At 39.1% G+C, this 16,865-nt stretch overlaps 1 protein-coding gene across 1 annotated transcript in view; it reads right to left on the bottom strand.

The window, feature by feature from the left end:
- Positions 1-16,865, bottom strand: part of JAZF1 (JAZF zinc finger 1) — a 195,272-nt gene that overhangs the window by 81,342 nt on the left and 97,065 nt on the right. Inside the window, exon 2 of the mRNA XM_055805871.1 lies at positions 7,028-7,100. Within this exon, the coding sequence (XP_055661846.1) occupies positions 7,028-7,100 (73 nt within the window). The remainder of the gene's footprint in view (positions 1-7,027; positions 7,101-16,865) is intronic.

Below are 16,865 nucleotides of genomic sequence, written 5' to 3' on the forward strand. Positions count from 1 at the left end.
ACGAGATGGAATTTTTTCTGTCCCTGAGTCTTCCATATGAGCCTTGCCAGAAGAAAGCTAATTACCGCTCAATTAAAAACAAAAAAACAACTGCACAACTAAAACACATTCCTTCAGTGTACTACATGTTTTAATTCATCATGTAATTTTTATTTCAGGGCATGGCATTAAGGCTTTTCCTCAAAATGCCAGTCTGCTTTTTGATCTTTACTGTTGACATGAAATAAAAGAGCTGTATATTATATAAATCTTCAGTTTCTCTTAGCTTGAAATTGATAAAAAGAGAAAGAGAAAACAAAGCCAACTGCATAAATCCTTCCAAACCAAAAGGCATTCCCCTTACCCTAGCTAGCATTCATTTCTGCACATCTTGTTTGAATTATTATCTGAAGTTTGTCTTGTTCCATCTCCAGAGCAAGTCAAATAGCAGAGCATAAAGATATGGCTACATGAATAAAAACACATGATCTACTTGGTCACTGCTAAACCTAAAAATAAGCTCAGACAGAAAAATATTATCTGGCAATTGACATGCTACTTTGATCCCTTCGTTTCTGTATTCTGTCACATGCATTCAATCCAGCAGCTACTGGAAGCATCGGCACACACCTTTAACGTGATGAGAATCAACAGTCTGAAAGAACTGCTGCACTTTTACTGAGCTGTGGTACTTGATTCAAGTAAGACGGTATCATGTTACAGAAAGGAAAAGTTAAAATTTAAGACAAAGGCCAAGAACTGTGGTACCAGGCACCCTAAAATGTAGCAAGTCTGAACAGGTGGCACAGCACTAGTTACCAGATCCACTGGCTTGAATTTTCTTGTGCAGAAAAACTCATCTCCTCCAGTAGGATTCCTAAAATGGGTAAGACTCTGGTCTCTACCTTTTGCTACTGAATCATGACATGAGAATTAAGACAGTGAATGCTACACTGAAAAAAAAGTTAGGATGGTTTTCTTTCAATCACTTTTTCATAAAAAAAATCTGCTTTTGCATTCAAGCCGTCAAATTAAGTATTTTGAGATTAAAAATCAGTTTTTAAGGGTATTTATATTGTAGCATGCCTCAATTCAACTATAAGATGCCACCAAAAATACACATTCAAAGATGAAATCTCAGGCCTGAATTAGAAAGACTTGAAGTCTGATCTTCCACTTATCAGGTGAATGATGCAGAGAATACTTATTTTAGAGGAAGATGCTCACTGTTCAGAATTGTTCCGTTTTGCGTATGCCTTCTGAAAAAGCATCCGTTAAGAAAGAACACAAGGAGAAACAAACTTACTTCTCTTCTGCCTCAGGACTTTTAAGTTTGATTCCAAACTGTGCCGCAACAGCCATTCCAGTGACAGTACACAGATATCAAGAGGCAAAGAGGAGAAATGTCGAGAGAAGAAATCATGTCCTACCCCAAGCCAAGTAACAGTCTTATGATTAAAACACTCCTAAGGGATCAGAAAGGAAGAAACTGAATCTTGGTGTTCCACGTTATTCAAACAACTGCTCAAATTAATGCTCATGCTCTGAGCATGAGGAAAAAAAGGAAGCAATAGGATTGCACTGCTGCTGAGAAAACGTTCTATAGACCCTTTTGGTGGCACATCCACTTGTTGGGTATGACCTCTGAGAGGCTACAGTCTTTCATTAGCTTCTTACTTAACTACTGCTGATAGCTTACACCAGGAAAATCTGTCATAGCAGAACCACAGGAAAAAGCGCAACGTGTAGCAAAAGGTGTGGATGCTGCTAGGCAGCTTTAACATAAATTGCTGTACTTACTGAAAGCATGTTTAACTGTTACAACTAAACACGTACACGGAACGAACTGTCAGAGGAAACCTGCTAAACACACAGCAGAAGATAACCCTATTGATAAAGAATGGATGTGAATGGAAGTTGCTAATGGCAAGAGTGAACCTCCTGTATAGAAAGAAGTAAGGAACACTTCACATTTCTATCCAGGACTGAGCATGGTACCTTAAAAAACCCAGCAGTTAAAGCCGAAGAAATAAAGAACCAGTATCATGTGGTTTAGATGGTCTGCTAAGAAACCACATGGATGCAGTCAAAGGGCACTACATCCAAATCCAAAACATTCTTCTAGTTATTGCATTAGTAACATAGTGCATATTAAATATATCACTACTTAAAAGACTTAGCACTTTTCAAAATAACTTTCAAATGATCATTAAATCCTATGGTGCCGGCTGTTATTACTGCTCCTGGAAAAAAATAGGTAATAGCAGTAGAACGAGAATTAGTGAGCTGGACACGACACAGGGACAGTCTGCAGTGGTTAGAACTTTACATGCAGTTAATTCCTTTCACAAATGCATACGCTCACAGAAGTGATTGATTTTACTTCTAGTGCTATTAAAAAAAGAAGCGGAGTAGGGAAATTTGTTCTTGAGAAGTCAATGACCGTTGAAAGGAAAGGGAAATGGGGGAGAAGCCTGGAGCCTCCTGGAATTTATAATGGTAGCAGTGAGGCAAAATCTTGCCAGTTAAAAATAAGATCTGGAGAGGAGAGGCAAAAATGTTGGGACTGGCTCAGAGATGGGACTATTCACCCAAGAATGCCATCAGTTTTGATCACAGGCTTCATTTGTGCTCCCAGTTGTGTGCAAGCATAAACTTTATAGACATTCAACAGCCTCATCCACTAGACTGCCTACAGGTAACACCGAACACACCCACCCCACTGTGCTGTAACTGCTTGTAGGATCGATGCTTGAAACCGTTACTATATAACCTTTCTTGTATATCAATTATCAACAGAAAACCACTATTAAAAAAGAAACTAGGATTAATGTAATTAAAAGTATTTTGGTATCTTCAAAGATTTTAAGATTACAACAGCCTTTGCTTTCAGCATTTCCCTAATACAGCTATTATGTGATCCGCAGTAAAACTATATAATTACGGCAGCTTAGTTTCAATTGTAGGTGCGATCTAGTTTCATTTTTTCCCCACCGTGATGAATTATTTTTAATCAAAACAATTTCTGTATCTAAAGAAAATTTATTTTATAGAAACTGTATTAAATGCACATTTAGTTGTTCTTATTATGGCATATGTTTCCAATAATACAAGTTACTATCGCACTTCCCACCTTCCATTTTCAAGGTGAAAGGAATTTACTCCAATAAATTATGCTTTCTTCCTATTTCTGGTACTTACAATCTCAAAGTTGAAATACATCCTTTAAAACATAATTGTAAAGGATTTTTCATTCATTAGGTTTTTATTTCTAGCATTTTTTTTTAGTATCACCTCTTTAGCCAGAGGAATTATTTTTATGCCTCTGTTGTCTCATACTTGTCCTAATAATGCTGGGGTGTTTTTTATTACTTTTTAAAAATTAAATCCATTTGCACAACAGCTACTCTCGTCTCTAACAGGTAACCAGCAGTATCCATATTAAACACATTTTTGAATATGCAAATACTGAGGACTCTCCCTCCATTAGACTGCACATGCCTAAAAGCCTTGACAGTATGCTGCAATGCCAGGGCTTCATGTTCCACGACAGTACAGCAAACTCGAGCACCACTGCTTCCAAAGCGCCACACTAACAACCTCAGAGGCACAAACAGCACCATGTAGGTTCCAATAAACACTAAGCAAAATTCATAGTCATGCTAATTAATGTCAAGCTATAAATACTGTATTCTAAGTAGCAGTACAAGCAGTATTAATTAGTGCCACTAGTCACTACATTTTAATGTAATACAAAATACAAAGGTGTCTTAACTCATATACAAAGGAAATACCTCTAGGAACCACTGGAGGACGTTGGGCCAAGTGCTCATGTGTAACCACTCCTGACAGATCACAGTCAGCATCCCATTCGTGTAGCAGCCCTACGGAACTCTTGCACACAAACCACTCCTGTATTTATAGGATGGAAGCAGATTAACTACATCTGCGTTGGCAGTAGTGTGTCTTACTGACTCCAATTTTGACTTCTAAGCAAGCAAACCAAAAGCAAGTAGGGAACAATCATCAATACTGGGGACTGCATTAAGGCTACACTAAACTTTGTCTGAGAAAAGGATTTGTGGCAATTCAGTCAATACCTGGTGCAAGTGTTTGATGTAGCGATAGTAACCCATTATGACCTATAATTTATATTTTGTCCACCGGTTTTAAAAGGAATGTTATCTGTCTACATAAGGATCACACACTATGGAACTGCATCTGTGTGTAGTTACGGAAAGCTGTAATGGCAGTAAATCTCCAGCAGAGAAAGAGACAGAGCCTTATAGATTCAGACATCCACAGTCTGAAGGTTGTTTCAGAACTTAAAGAGCACATACAATATTGCTGTATTAATATGCCTGAGAAAATAACCAGGGGTGGAAGGGAAATGAAGGAAAATAACCAGGGGTAGAAGGAAGAGAACAAGAATATGTTTCAGGTTGGAAACAAAGACTCATGTACTCTCTCTGTTTTACTGATACTTTACCCTCTCAGCTATAAAACCACACAACCCAGATTTATGTTTTGTTTTCTTTTAACTTGTAATGGTCTCCATACAACAAGACAATGAACACAGCAGAAAGCACATCTACTTAATCTTTCTACCACCACTATATTAAGTGTACATCTTATCATACAATTTTGACAGTCCCTGAGAATCAGAAGTCCCTGTTTTCCCAGGCTCCACGAGAGCGTATGGCCCACACAGAACATATTAAATACACAAACCTGCAGAGGAAGATAGTTTCAAGGTCTGGAACTCACAGCAGGAACTGAGCTAAGTTCAGTTCCACTTGGAAGTCATAAAAGTATGGGTTTAAAAAAAGTGCAGCAGTATCTGGTGTTTGGTATCTAACAGTTTGCAACATGTTTATGACATGTATTAGGCTACAAAATCTGAGTTCATAGCCTGGGACAACAAAGCAGAACTCTGCTCTGGCATATGTAATGGGAAATAGAAAGGCATGTCTTGTAGTGTAATGGATATCGCTGCTCCCTCAAGAGTTTGAGCTACATAGAGCAGGTGGTTCAATGAAAGATATCAGCACTTTGGAAAAAATTAAAATACAATTAAAAGAGCAATTAAGTAGCAGCTGGTTTAAATAAAAGAGTCAATTCAGATTGGGTTTACCATAAGAACAACTCAATTCAGTTCTTCAGAATTATCTCTCAAAACTGAAAGGCTAAGAAAGTTTGGACAAAATATGTAGTGATTAACTGAAACTGCCTCAGTCACACAGAACTCTGTTAAAAAGGGTACCAAAATAATGAAATCTAGATGAGGTATCACTTTCAAAACTACTTTAAAAGTAGTCTGATTCCAAATGGGACAATCAAGTCCCGTGGCACCTTCTGTAGACTTAAAACAGCTTTCCCCTAATTTTCAAAAAACTTCCCTCTCCCTCCCATTACGTAAAATAACCACAGAAGCAACAAGAGAAAACGCCCAAGTATATAATGGAAAGAGGGAAACAAACCAACATACACAACATACCAAGCCTACAAACTTAAAAAAAAAAAAAAAAAAGTTTTATAAATTACATGAGATCAACAGAAGTAAGTGTTAAAAAGGATCATGGTTAATTTCAAAATATGCTTTAAAGGGTAGGGCTGTCTCCAGGAAGAACAAGAGTTACTTGCCAAGGAGGAAATCATGTCAATACCAGCTATTCTTAATCACCATAGTCTCATGTAGTGGAGAAAATTTAGTCATTTCACCAAGTGAACACCACTTCTTACTTTCATACCTCAAAGTCTTCATTTTCCCCTGTTATAACACCCTTCTCTACAGCAAATATTATACAAAGCCAAATGGTGGAGTCTATGTTTGAAAAAGATTATTTGTTTTTAATTTTTTTCATTATTAATAAAGTAGAATTAGAAAAAATTTGCATTACGTATGACCCATGAGAGTTTGAATCAACTCAGTCTATCCTAAGTTAAATTTTGAGTTAATCTTCTAGGCTGGTGACTTTGTATCTCATACAAAGGGAAACTGGTATCCCATGTATAAGACCCAATAATCTCATACAAAATATTTTCCGAGAAATATATTTCCAAAATGCAACTAACTGGAACTTTCAACCACAGTACACCCAATCAAAAAGCCAGTGTGACATAAAAGAAGGCAAAATAATCCCAGAATAGAAGCATGCTGATTTACCCAGAACAGAAAAAGGTTTTAAATGAGGAATTACACTTCCAGTACAGTGTTCGTTTAGGATTAGAAGACAGCTTGGCAAACATACTGAAAAAGGGGCACTGCAGCTGCACAAAACCTTGCCATCTTTCCATTCATGCAGCATGCTCCATGGGTCAGTCTCCTCCAAGAGGAAAAATACTCTGAGCTACCTCCATTGAATTATGCAATGTGCTTAGATGAGAGGGAAAATAAGGAGCAGCTCTCAGGCTGCTCTTTCCTGTAACACTAGCAGCCCTTCCATACCTTCATGGTGGAGCACTCTGGAGGTTTCAGTTCTGCCATCAATCAATAACTGAAAAGCCAAGGCTCTGTTATCTAAATAAGTGCTGTAAAAATTGGTTCAATTTCTTAAATTGTTCAAATTTTAGGTTATAATAGGGCTGGTAAGCAAGATTTTAAAAGACTACACTGTGGCTGAAAAACTTCTGAAGTTCTGTAAAACAAAATATCTTACATATTGAATGACTATAAGTTAAATTTCCCTTTTGATTGAAAACAAATTCTTTCCCCACTCACTTTTGTGGAGTACAATAAAGTAGAAAAATAAGCAAAGACAAATTACCTTGTTTTGCACAAGATTTAGCTTAAACATAAAAGGCTAAAACCTCATCCCCCATTGTATTTGGGTGGTGCAGCTGAAGGGCTGCTTGTGCCCTATGTAAAAGTGATTAAAAATTCAGTTAAAATTTAATTCAACTGTCTTTCCAAAACAGGTGTTATCATAGTGTCATATAACATGAGACAAATCAGAGTGCATACATAAGCATACCATTTTGGCATATGCATATATACACATCTTGTGCAAACCAACATCAGTTATACCTGAAAAATATCCAGACTTACCTGTTAATGTAACTTAGAGCAACATAGGTTGGCTGCTGAAGTTCTTGTTTCTCTAATACACGTGGGTCTGTATCTGGAATAAAAAAAAAAAAAAAATACATACACTGAACTGAGTTTTCTCTATTTACATTGAAACATATGGGACTGTAATCCGCACAGTAACATAAGTGAAGACAAGAGACACAAAAATAACTCAATCCAGTTTATCCATATAGAGTACACTTAGCACAGCAGAATCATTTGTTCATTCATTCATAAACACAGTATTGCATTACTTTACACAAGAATTTGAAACAACAGTGATGTAATTTCCAACTGTCACACAAGCTTTCACAATCCCCCTCGTAAATATTAGTTTTCACTGCTTTCCATGATTTACAGTGTTAAAAAGATCAAGCTTCCTTCTTTTTTAATGTAGCTATTTCTAAACGTGGTTGATACGTTTTGAGATATTTCAAGAGTGATTAGATCTCTTCAGCCGGGACTTCATACTTTTCTTCTGCATCTCTGAGTTTTGCTTTCTCCCTTCCCTACAGCTTATTTTTGAAGCTCTCAGTCAGGAAAGTCATACAAAAATGCACTTGAAGCAAAATGCTTGCCAAGCAGAGCATTACCCACCAAAAGCCCTGAAGCAAACAATCCAGTTCCCTTGAGTGCTAACTTTCTCACTCAAATGAAATAATATGTTTTCAATCACTGTTTTAATTGTCCTTTTCAGTTAAGTTTTGCTTTTATCTAACAAAGTAATAGTCTTGGTTTAAATTTCTGAAATCAAAACCAAGGGAATATGCCCATAGTTCACATAGTTTTCTTATACAAAAAACCAGAATTACATCGAGGTTTCAAATACAGCCTCGCCCTACATTGTAGAAATGCACCTGTAGGAGCTGAACATAAACAGTCCTCAGAAGTTCCCAATGGAAACTGTTCATCATGCCTGTGCAGATTACTACATAGTCATTAACAACATATTTTATGCATTACTTTAAAAGAAGTTCTGGGTGCAACTTCTACATTTTGACTATAAAGAATACAAACGGATTTTATTAAGTGGGTCTCCATGGGACTGCTGCTATCCATCCTCTATTTCTGAGAAGCATCTACTTTGTGTTGGGGGGTAGGAAGAGGCACCCCAGGCACAACCCATGTTTTGGATTGTTCTCCCTTCATCCTGCAACTTTAAGCATTGTTAATCTTTAAAAGCTCATTATCTTGAGAGCCGCATTTGTTTCTTGATAGCCGCACATTTGCTTCTGGTGGCTTTTGTGGGTTTTATTTTGTTTTAAAAACATGACACCATTATTTTGAAATCTGTCTCTGCTGTCCTGCCTTAAGGAAGACTTTTAACTGAACTGAATGGGACTGCGCTTGAGGTAGGTGCATTTGTCACACCACTGCCCAAAGCAGATAATGTCTTTATTCAGCGAGCAAGGAATCCTCTGTCCCACCTCCTCAAAACTCAGACCGATTCTAGTCTTTCCTCCTACATTTGCTCCTGCAAAGCTCAGGCTCCAAGATTTGCTAACATGCCTTTATCAATATGTCCCTAAAGTGATAAATACCTTTAAGGAAGTTCAGAGAAGAGGGATAAAAGCACAAGTGCCAATCCAACCAGGAACCCCAAGCCTGTAATACTTAAAAGGAGCAGATCTTGCTGGTGCCTGGGAATTCTGCTGTAATTACCAGCACACCACACTCTGCTCTGTATTAAGCTAACCAAGGACAGCAAAGCATCAGCTATCTTCTGTGTTATCTTTACAATTCACTTCTCTGAGGAAGTAGAGGTTCACACAACACACAAAGGTCTTTTACTTGCCTTTGTTTCTACAAAACCCACAGTCATTTAGCAGCAGAAGCATACAGCTGCTGTCATGGTGAGCTCTGCAGATTTACACCTCAGTGGTGCACGGCCTGCCATGAAAGTCTCGATCCAGAATGTCTGCAGATCATTAATCCCAGCCAGGACAATCTAAGAAATGCCTCGATCCAAGTTTAGGCAACGGTGGTTAAATGACTACGTCTTTGCTAATCCAGTTCTTAAATAGCATTAACCTCCATCTATAAACAACAGTTTCTGTGACTGAAGGAGACAAAACTGGGGCTGGTTTACAACAGAGTGCTGCATGTGTCTGTGGGAGTTGTAGGACAAGGGAAAGCTCTAATGAAGAGTCTACCACTCTGCCACTGCTCGCCAGCAGTTCATATAACACCAGCAAAAGATGACAATGCAAAGACAAAACCCAAAAGCCCCATCTTTTGTAGGAGCATGTTACCAAAGCACAGAGAAATCTACCTGCTGGTACCAGCTAAAACCAGTCCCATCTCTCAGTACGCACTGCCTGAAACACAAGGCACACACTGCACAGTCTCTGTTTAGTGTATCAATCCCTTTCCCCTCCACCTATCAGACTTCACACGTATTTCAAGTCAATTGTGTTGCTCATACCAATTCCACCAAAAAAGTAATCCAGGAGGTGGTCAAGAAAATTTTGTATGAATTTAGCACTCACAGTGCTTGACACATTTTTATTCCTCTTGCCACCAGCTGCCGGGTTGCCAGTCATGACAATGATGCATTCACATCCGCACTGTAGCACGAACTATACATAACACTGCTGGATATTATTATAGGTGGGGAAGGGAAATAAGATAAGAAATCACGGAATCGTGCACTGGGTCCACCCTGCATGGCCCTCAGAGAAGAGCTGAAAAGAACAGAGATCAGGCCAGCTGTGCCATGGGTGCCAATAGCCACGTGGCCCCAGCACAGCCCTTCCCCAAGTGGAGGGGCACAAAGGGGGCACGAAGGCTGCATGGGCAGCCTCACTGCACCCACATAAAACCCGCGCAGCCTTGCTAACGTACACCTCGCTCAATACTGCCAAGCTTTCTTCCTGACTGTCTTTAAATGCCATGGGTCTGTTCCTCCCTGCCTCCATCTCCTCTTGCTCTGCCCAGCCTCACGCAGCGCCTTTCCTCTCTCCTGCCTCTTCCCAACCCCAGTTCTTGCTGCTTGTCCTGCCTCCCATCGCTCTCTCCTGCTCTCACTGTCCTGCTGCCCCCTCCTCTCCCCTCAAAGTGTCCTGACATGAACAAGTTAAAAATCCCATGGAGAAGTCTGTAACCACTTGTTCACCCTTGTCCCACAGGACTGAACATATGTACAATTCGTTCCCTGTACTGCCCTTTTCCCTGCAGCCTCCACACACACCCTGCTCCCCCCCCTCCCCTTTTTTTTTAATACAGCAAATACAGTTACAGTAAGGCTAAGTAGCAGCATTCCTTATCCTCAACCTTCAAGCCTGGACTACCAGTGCTCTGCTGCTCTCACACCTAATTAGGCATGTTCATAAAGACACTAGCACCATTTTCTAACACAACACGTGCTGCCCAAAGCCACAGCCTCTGAACACGTGCTGCCCCTCTAACCAGGATGTTCGGTATCAGCCAACACTCTCAGCTGACTCAGGGATGAGGAGCACGGGAGGCAAAAATCTGTTGTCAATCTCACAGAATGGCCCTGTATAATGTTAAATGTTTAGTCAATGTTTCTTCAAACGTGCACAGGCTGGTGAAAGTCAGCCAAAAGTAACCTAAATAGTTTCCAAACAGACACCTATAATGGATTAAACACTCACAGATGACAAATCTTTTTTCTTGAAAGATATTTAAGCAGTACAACCTAGGACTGATCTGAGCTCCTTTTCTCCTAAGAAACGTGCACAAAAACAACTACAGATTTTTAATGGACTGGTTGAATAGTATTACTTTAACTAGTTACCCTCGCTTCTTGAATTAAAATGGGCTATCAAAGACTCACTACTTCATTAGTTTTGCAGTAACACTTTAAATGTGGTAGAACACATTGCCACCCGCTGTCCATTAGCTGCCTTCATTGCTTTTGCCTTGTCATAAGCATTATGTTCCACTGATTTCATTCCACAGCAGGAAGAAGAAAAGCACCATGTACTTTCTGTAATGCTGTGGGGATTTTTTAGCTACATTCTCTTATTTTACTATGGTGTTAGATTTTGGAAACCCTGGTTTTATCTCTTTTTCTTTAATGAAATGTTATTTACATAAAACTTTTGTTTCGTATGAGCTACCCCAGGGTTATAGTGGTCCCACCACCTCACTATTAAAAGACTGAATTGTGGGTGCTAACACCCACAATAGAGAGTTACACCATCAATCATCTATAGGATTAGACACCCCCTATTTCTCACACCCACGACCTGCTTCATACTGGGCAACCAGACAAGTAGTGCGAGTGTGTAATTAAAGCTAAGACCATAAATTGCACTGCACCATCTTTAAACTGCTCAGATGAAGCCAGGCATTTTCTGTGGAGCATGTTCTAACAAAATGAATCACTGACTGCTGAACCAAGCTACGATTACTAAATCGCCTCACTCCATGCAGAGATAAATTGCAGCTTGAAAACTCTGTAAAATCCTAACCTGGTGAAGCATTTTAAAGAAAGCAAATAATAAAAAAAGGCATATGCATCCTGTGTAAATACAGTTTTAATCAATTATATACCTTTATTCTACATGAGTAGAATGCCACATGCCACACCTTCGTTATTATTAAAGTTTTGTCCTACAAGATACAATAAAGTTATCATAAGCAACTTCACATAAGAACTTCACTTTCATAAAATTCCTGCACTTAAATCACTGAAAAACCACTCTTCACCTTATAAAGGGCACACAGAAAACTGCTAACAAATATCAGTGGCATTATTTTACAACCACAAGCTTTCTTCTTACAGGGACTAGGAAAGGTCACTATCACTAGCAAAGTGGTAAAGATAGTCTCAGAAGAAAAAATAATGACTTAGAGGAGGTAAAATTTAAACTACTCTTCAACATCTTGAATATGAAGTGGCCAGTGCTGCTTTTACTCGACCTATGCCACCACTTAACAACCAGAAATTGAAATAAAGATTGACAAGAGCCCAGGTACCTAAAGAACGACACATGAATCCCTGCTCACATACAAATGAAGTACCTGCATTGTCAAGATTTTTTGGTAGCTGTAACCCTCCAACAAACTTCACTGATGACGTAGATATTATATTTTGGGGGTGGAGTGGGGTGGTGTTGGTGGTCGGGTGTTAGGGGGAGTGTCCGTATCTTAAAAAGACTTATGTTTGAAAAACATGTCTTCTATCAGCCATGCCATACTTAAGCCAAATAGTTGCAACAAAAGCAAAAAGACACAACTCCCCTTGCCAACCCAAGGATGTCATTTCTGTTTCTCAGAACGAGTAACAAAATGCCTCAAATGTTTAAAAATAACAGCCCTGCAAAGGATTTTAAAAGCACTAAACCTCATATTTAGAAACCAAAGACTTACAGTGTAAACTATCTCCCAAGACACTCAAAGATGTTTATGATAATCTCACCTTTTTCTGTAAGATCACACTAAGGTCAACTGCCAACACACAGGTCCCTCAGACTCACAACGGGCTTTGTCAGAAGGTCCGTCCGTACGTTCCACTCACCCACCACCAGGTTTGCAGAGTGCCTGTCTTCTATTTCACTTGGCCTTGAAACTGCCTGATATAAGTCAGCTCAGCTAGTTAATTAAAACCTACACTTCCCTTGAAACTAGCTCACCTCACTAATGATGCCAAGGCAAACATTTCTGTTGGCTTCCTCAAAAGTCCACAATTGTTCTTACATGGATGTAGCTTAAAAAGAAACAGATAAATTCAATGTTACTGTAAATTGTTCCCTACCCAAAACCTCCATTACAAGGAAGCTATTATGACCTTCACAGTTTCAATTCCAAATGCAGTGTTATTCAGGTCTTCCTATTAATTTAAAGAATAAGATCACAACTATGATTTTGCAGATATTAACATGGTCCCCTAATTATACCTTTAGCAGAAAAAAATTTTCCCTCATCTCTGAAAAGACGATGCTCTACACTTAAAAGACAGAACACTGAAGGATAAATACCATGTTTCTGCAAGAGTCTTAAACCTATCTGATTTCAAGAACTCCTTTAATACTTATGTACAAGTTTAAGTTCTTTCCAAGATCAAGGTGTTAAAATGCCAGAGATGGACTCACCAAAATGTTTGAAATAGATTAGATACCAAACTTCCACATTTCCAGAGTAAGCTCTCATTAAATAGATGACTAAGAGAGCTACATTCAAACAAGTTCAAACAAAAAACCACTGTATTTCAACTTTCAAAGTTTCAGTGAACACTAGAGGCTTCGCGATATTTTTTTAGTACAAAATTTTCCCCGTTTGGTCTATCCCAGAGTTGCAAAAATTTCTCCATTAGCTGCAAAAAGTTTATTTCCCCTGTCAAATTGCTCATAAGTGCATGAAGCCATGGAAAAAAAACCCAAAAACCAAAACACCAAACCCACCCTGAAAACCACAGGCCACATAAATAAATATTACGAGAAGGTCATGAAGCTGCTGTCTTTTTGGCCCACTGGGAGACAGCTCTATCAGGCTGACAGTGCTCCAGTTGCTGCTGCTGAAACCAGGCCCGTGTACTTTCCACTCAGCAACTGATTGATTGCAATTGCTGCATTACTGCAGAAGGGTAACGGAGTCCAAAGCCAAGGTAAAGCACCAGGTCATAGTTCAAAGTTTAAACTACTGTGGACTTCTAAAGCCTGCAAGCACAAAAAAAACTTTAGCATTACGATTAACAACTGTGAATTCATACCACACATGTAGGCAAGTGGTTAGCAAAAAGAAATATCAAACAGAGTTTATTGAAATGAAGACTGCCTCAGGAAAAAAAAAAAAAGCCAACAAATATATATTGGGAATGCACCCACAGGTAGCGGGAAGGCACAGAAAAGCAGTATCTGCTGACTTAACGCCCTTTTTTTTTGTATAAACCGCCTCTTCATAGGAAAGGCAGCCTGATCCCAGGGACACCATGCCAGCGCTTTACCTTTGCTGAATGTTATGACTGCAGAACCTGTAAGAAGCAGTCAGAGGACAACACTGCAGGAGGGACTGTACAAAAAAGGGGGACACAAGTTAAAAGCAGCATGCTGAAGTTTAAAGCGCAAAACCCTGCAAAAACACCACAACCGACAGCATCCATTCACTGCTGCAGACCAGCACATGTGAAACTCCATTTTATAACTCAAACTTTGTGAGACACTAGAACTCGAGAGCTTTGCTGTACGAGAAAACGGTATCTTACGAGGTGGTAAGGTAATATATGGCATTTCAGATAACCCACACAGAAACAGATCTGTGCTTTGGTCTTATAGCAAACAGAAGAGTAGAAAAGTTTTCATATAAGCAAACAGAAAAGCTGAGCATTTTTTTATGTAACTATTAATGAGCAATCATGTTTCATCCCTGCGAGCTGCCACTGTTTAATTCAGACTGTGAACTCTTCAGAAGTAATGTCCATCCCTTACACCTCCAATTGCCCAGCCAAACAGGGTGCCAATTACAGCTTCACATGCACTAATTTAGTGCATAATTACTAAAATGATTTCAGGTTAAAATGGTAGCTCAGTGACACAACAGAGTAGATCAATTGACATTTTCAGGTTTTAATTTAAAAACCAAATAGTCAAGTAAACAAACACAAGTATTTGCAAATCTTCTGTAACGTTTTTCATTAGAAAAAAAAATAAATATTTGTGATGTAACTGTATGTAAGGAAAAGATATTTCCGCTATAGACAACAGAAAAGAGAAAGAATGCATGGAGTCCAATTATGGACGCTGAATCTTTAAAATGTTCCAATTTCTGCAACTAAGTTAATTATTGCACACTAGTAAGGGACCACAGTGCTCCTCAGTTGCTGAAAACAACCTTTGGATCTGCCATGCTGTCTTCAAATAGGCAATTAAAGTGAAAAATGAGTGTGCACATAACTTTCCAGTGTGGTATATTATATATGAATAACACAACACACAAATAAGAACAGGATAGAAGTTCTTAACCCAGTTGATCAACTTACTCATGCCTTCATCTTTTTATTTGAAAATATATTACTTTGCTACTCTTGTGGTCCTTATTACATACAATCTACTGCCTTAAGAGGAATTTTCCTTTGCCAGAAATTTAAAAAAACTTTCCATTCCTCTGCCCCCAAAATAATCTGCACTAACCAAGGCTGGATAGTATCAAAGGATAATTGCAAGGCAGTGGACAGATCCAAGCAACCAATCTATTCCTTTGTTCCTCAGTGAGGCAATATGGGTGACCAAAACTTGCTTGTTCACCTGCAGAACTGCAGCTGCCCTAAGAGCTGCTTTCTTGCTTTACACCAATTTACAGTACGTAAACTAAGTGCAGAATTTGTGAAATTATGTTTTTTTTTTTTAGAAAAAGCATCATATACCACAATCATTCTCAGTGGGAAGCTTGAACGTCATACACAGCCGGTGAAGAACAATATCACAGCTCCCTCCTGGTCCTCACAGGGTGTGCAGGCTCTCTACATCTCATCCTGCATTCCCATTGCTTTCCAACCCGCCTCGCTCCAGCAGGTGAGTGCAACCAGCATCCTCTCTCACCAGAGAAATTCAAGCTGGGGCCTTTCCTGTTCCCATTAGAAGCAGTGCTGGTTTGAGATACAGTGCAGTCCACACGGGCCTCCTCAGACCTCTGGCCCAACCAAAGAACAGGCTACCACCTACAGCCTGCAGCTGCCTCTGGCAGAAGGATGGCGTCTGAGCAACCAAGTTTTTGTGTCACCTCTCATGCACCCCCTCCTCCAAAAACCCAACCCAAACTCCAGCAGCAAGCTGCGTAGGAAGGTATAAATGTAATTCATTAAGATTATATTAGTGTGGACTGTGACTGCAGGCATCCTCATAATATTATTGGTAGCTCACGTCTCATAATATAAAAAGTAATGGTATAAATCAGATACTTGATTTCTATTCAAATGGAACATAATTGCTGGTAACTAGCTGCAGAACTACAAATGTCAAAAAGGTGTCTCATGATCCTTCAGAGGTAGTGAGCTGCAAGCACACTTCATGTTCTGTGATGCTTTTCCACTTATTATGTTAATTATTATGTTAACTATTTGAAACATACAATTATTGTTACAACCAAGTGTGATAATTAATGGTTACTTTTAATAGGCAAAATATTCATTAATCAAATCAACAGATCACCACAGTGCTGGAAAGGTCCCTTGAAGAAGGGGGGGGGGAAAAAAAGTCTGCTGCTACTTTATATTGTTTTTGATTATGAGATACATTCAATTTTTAAGCATTTGAATGTTAATATCTTGCTTGCAACTTCTAAGTGCAAATATACTTCATGAAGCTTGAAATAGAGAGAAATTTGAATGCAATTTTTATGGAATGTCCCAACATTTAATTCAAGTCAAATAATCTCACAACATGCCACTGGAGAGTGTTAAAATAAAAGGTCCATTCGCATTTAACAGTCAAGCACATAGGACATAACATCCATTATTAGTAATCTCTAAAATGATCGCATTTCAATAACGAAATGATTTATTTTTATTCCTCGCCACTCTATCTTTCTTTTGGCTGCAAGTTTTAAAAACTCACGTACTGTGGAAACGCGCTCGCCTTTAATTCCCCTGAATTGGGGAAGATCCCCATAACGAATTAAAAGAAAAAGAAGCCCCAAATTTGGGGATATTATTCTATACTGGACCACCTTTGTGGCATGCAGCACTGCCCCCAAACACACGGACCAGAACGATGGTCTTTTGCAACCACTTTTGCAGGCCCCGGTTACACCGAGTGCCCTCTGCACGAGTGGTACCACCACCACTATGTCGGCAGAGACCTCTAACGGGGACACAGCAAGAGCACACCAGGGACTTCTCTTGTTGACATAGTCG

This window comes from Falco peregrinus, chromosome 5 (genome assembly GCF_023634155.1).
Source record: "Falco peregrinus isolate bFalPer1 chromosome 5, bFalPer1.pri, whole genome shotgun sequence".
Lineage (NCBI taxonomy): Eukaryota > Metazoa > Chordata > Aves > Falconiformes > Falconidae > Falco > Falco peregrinus.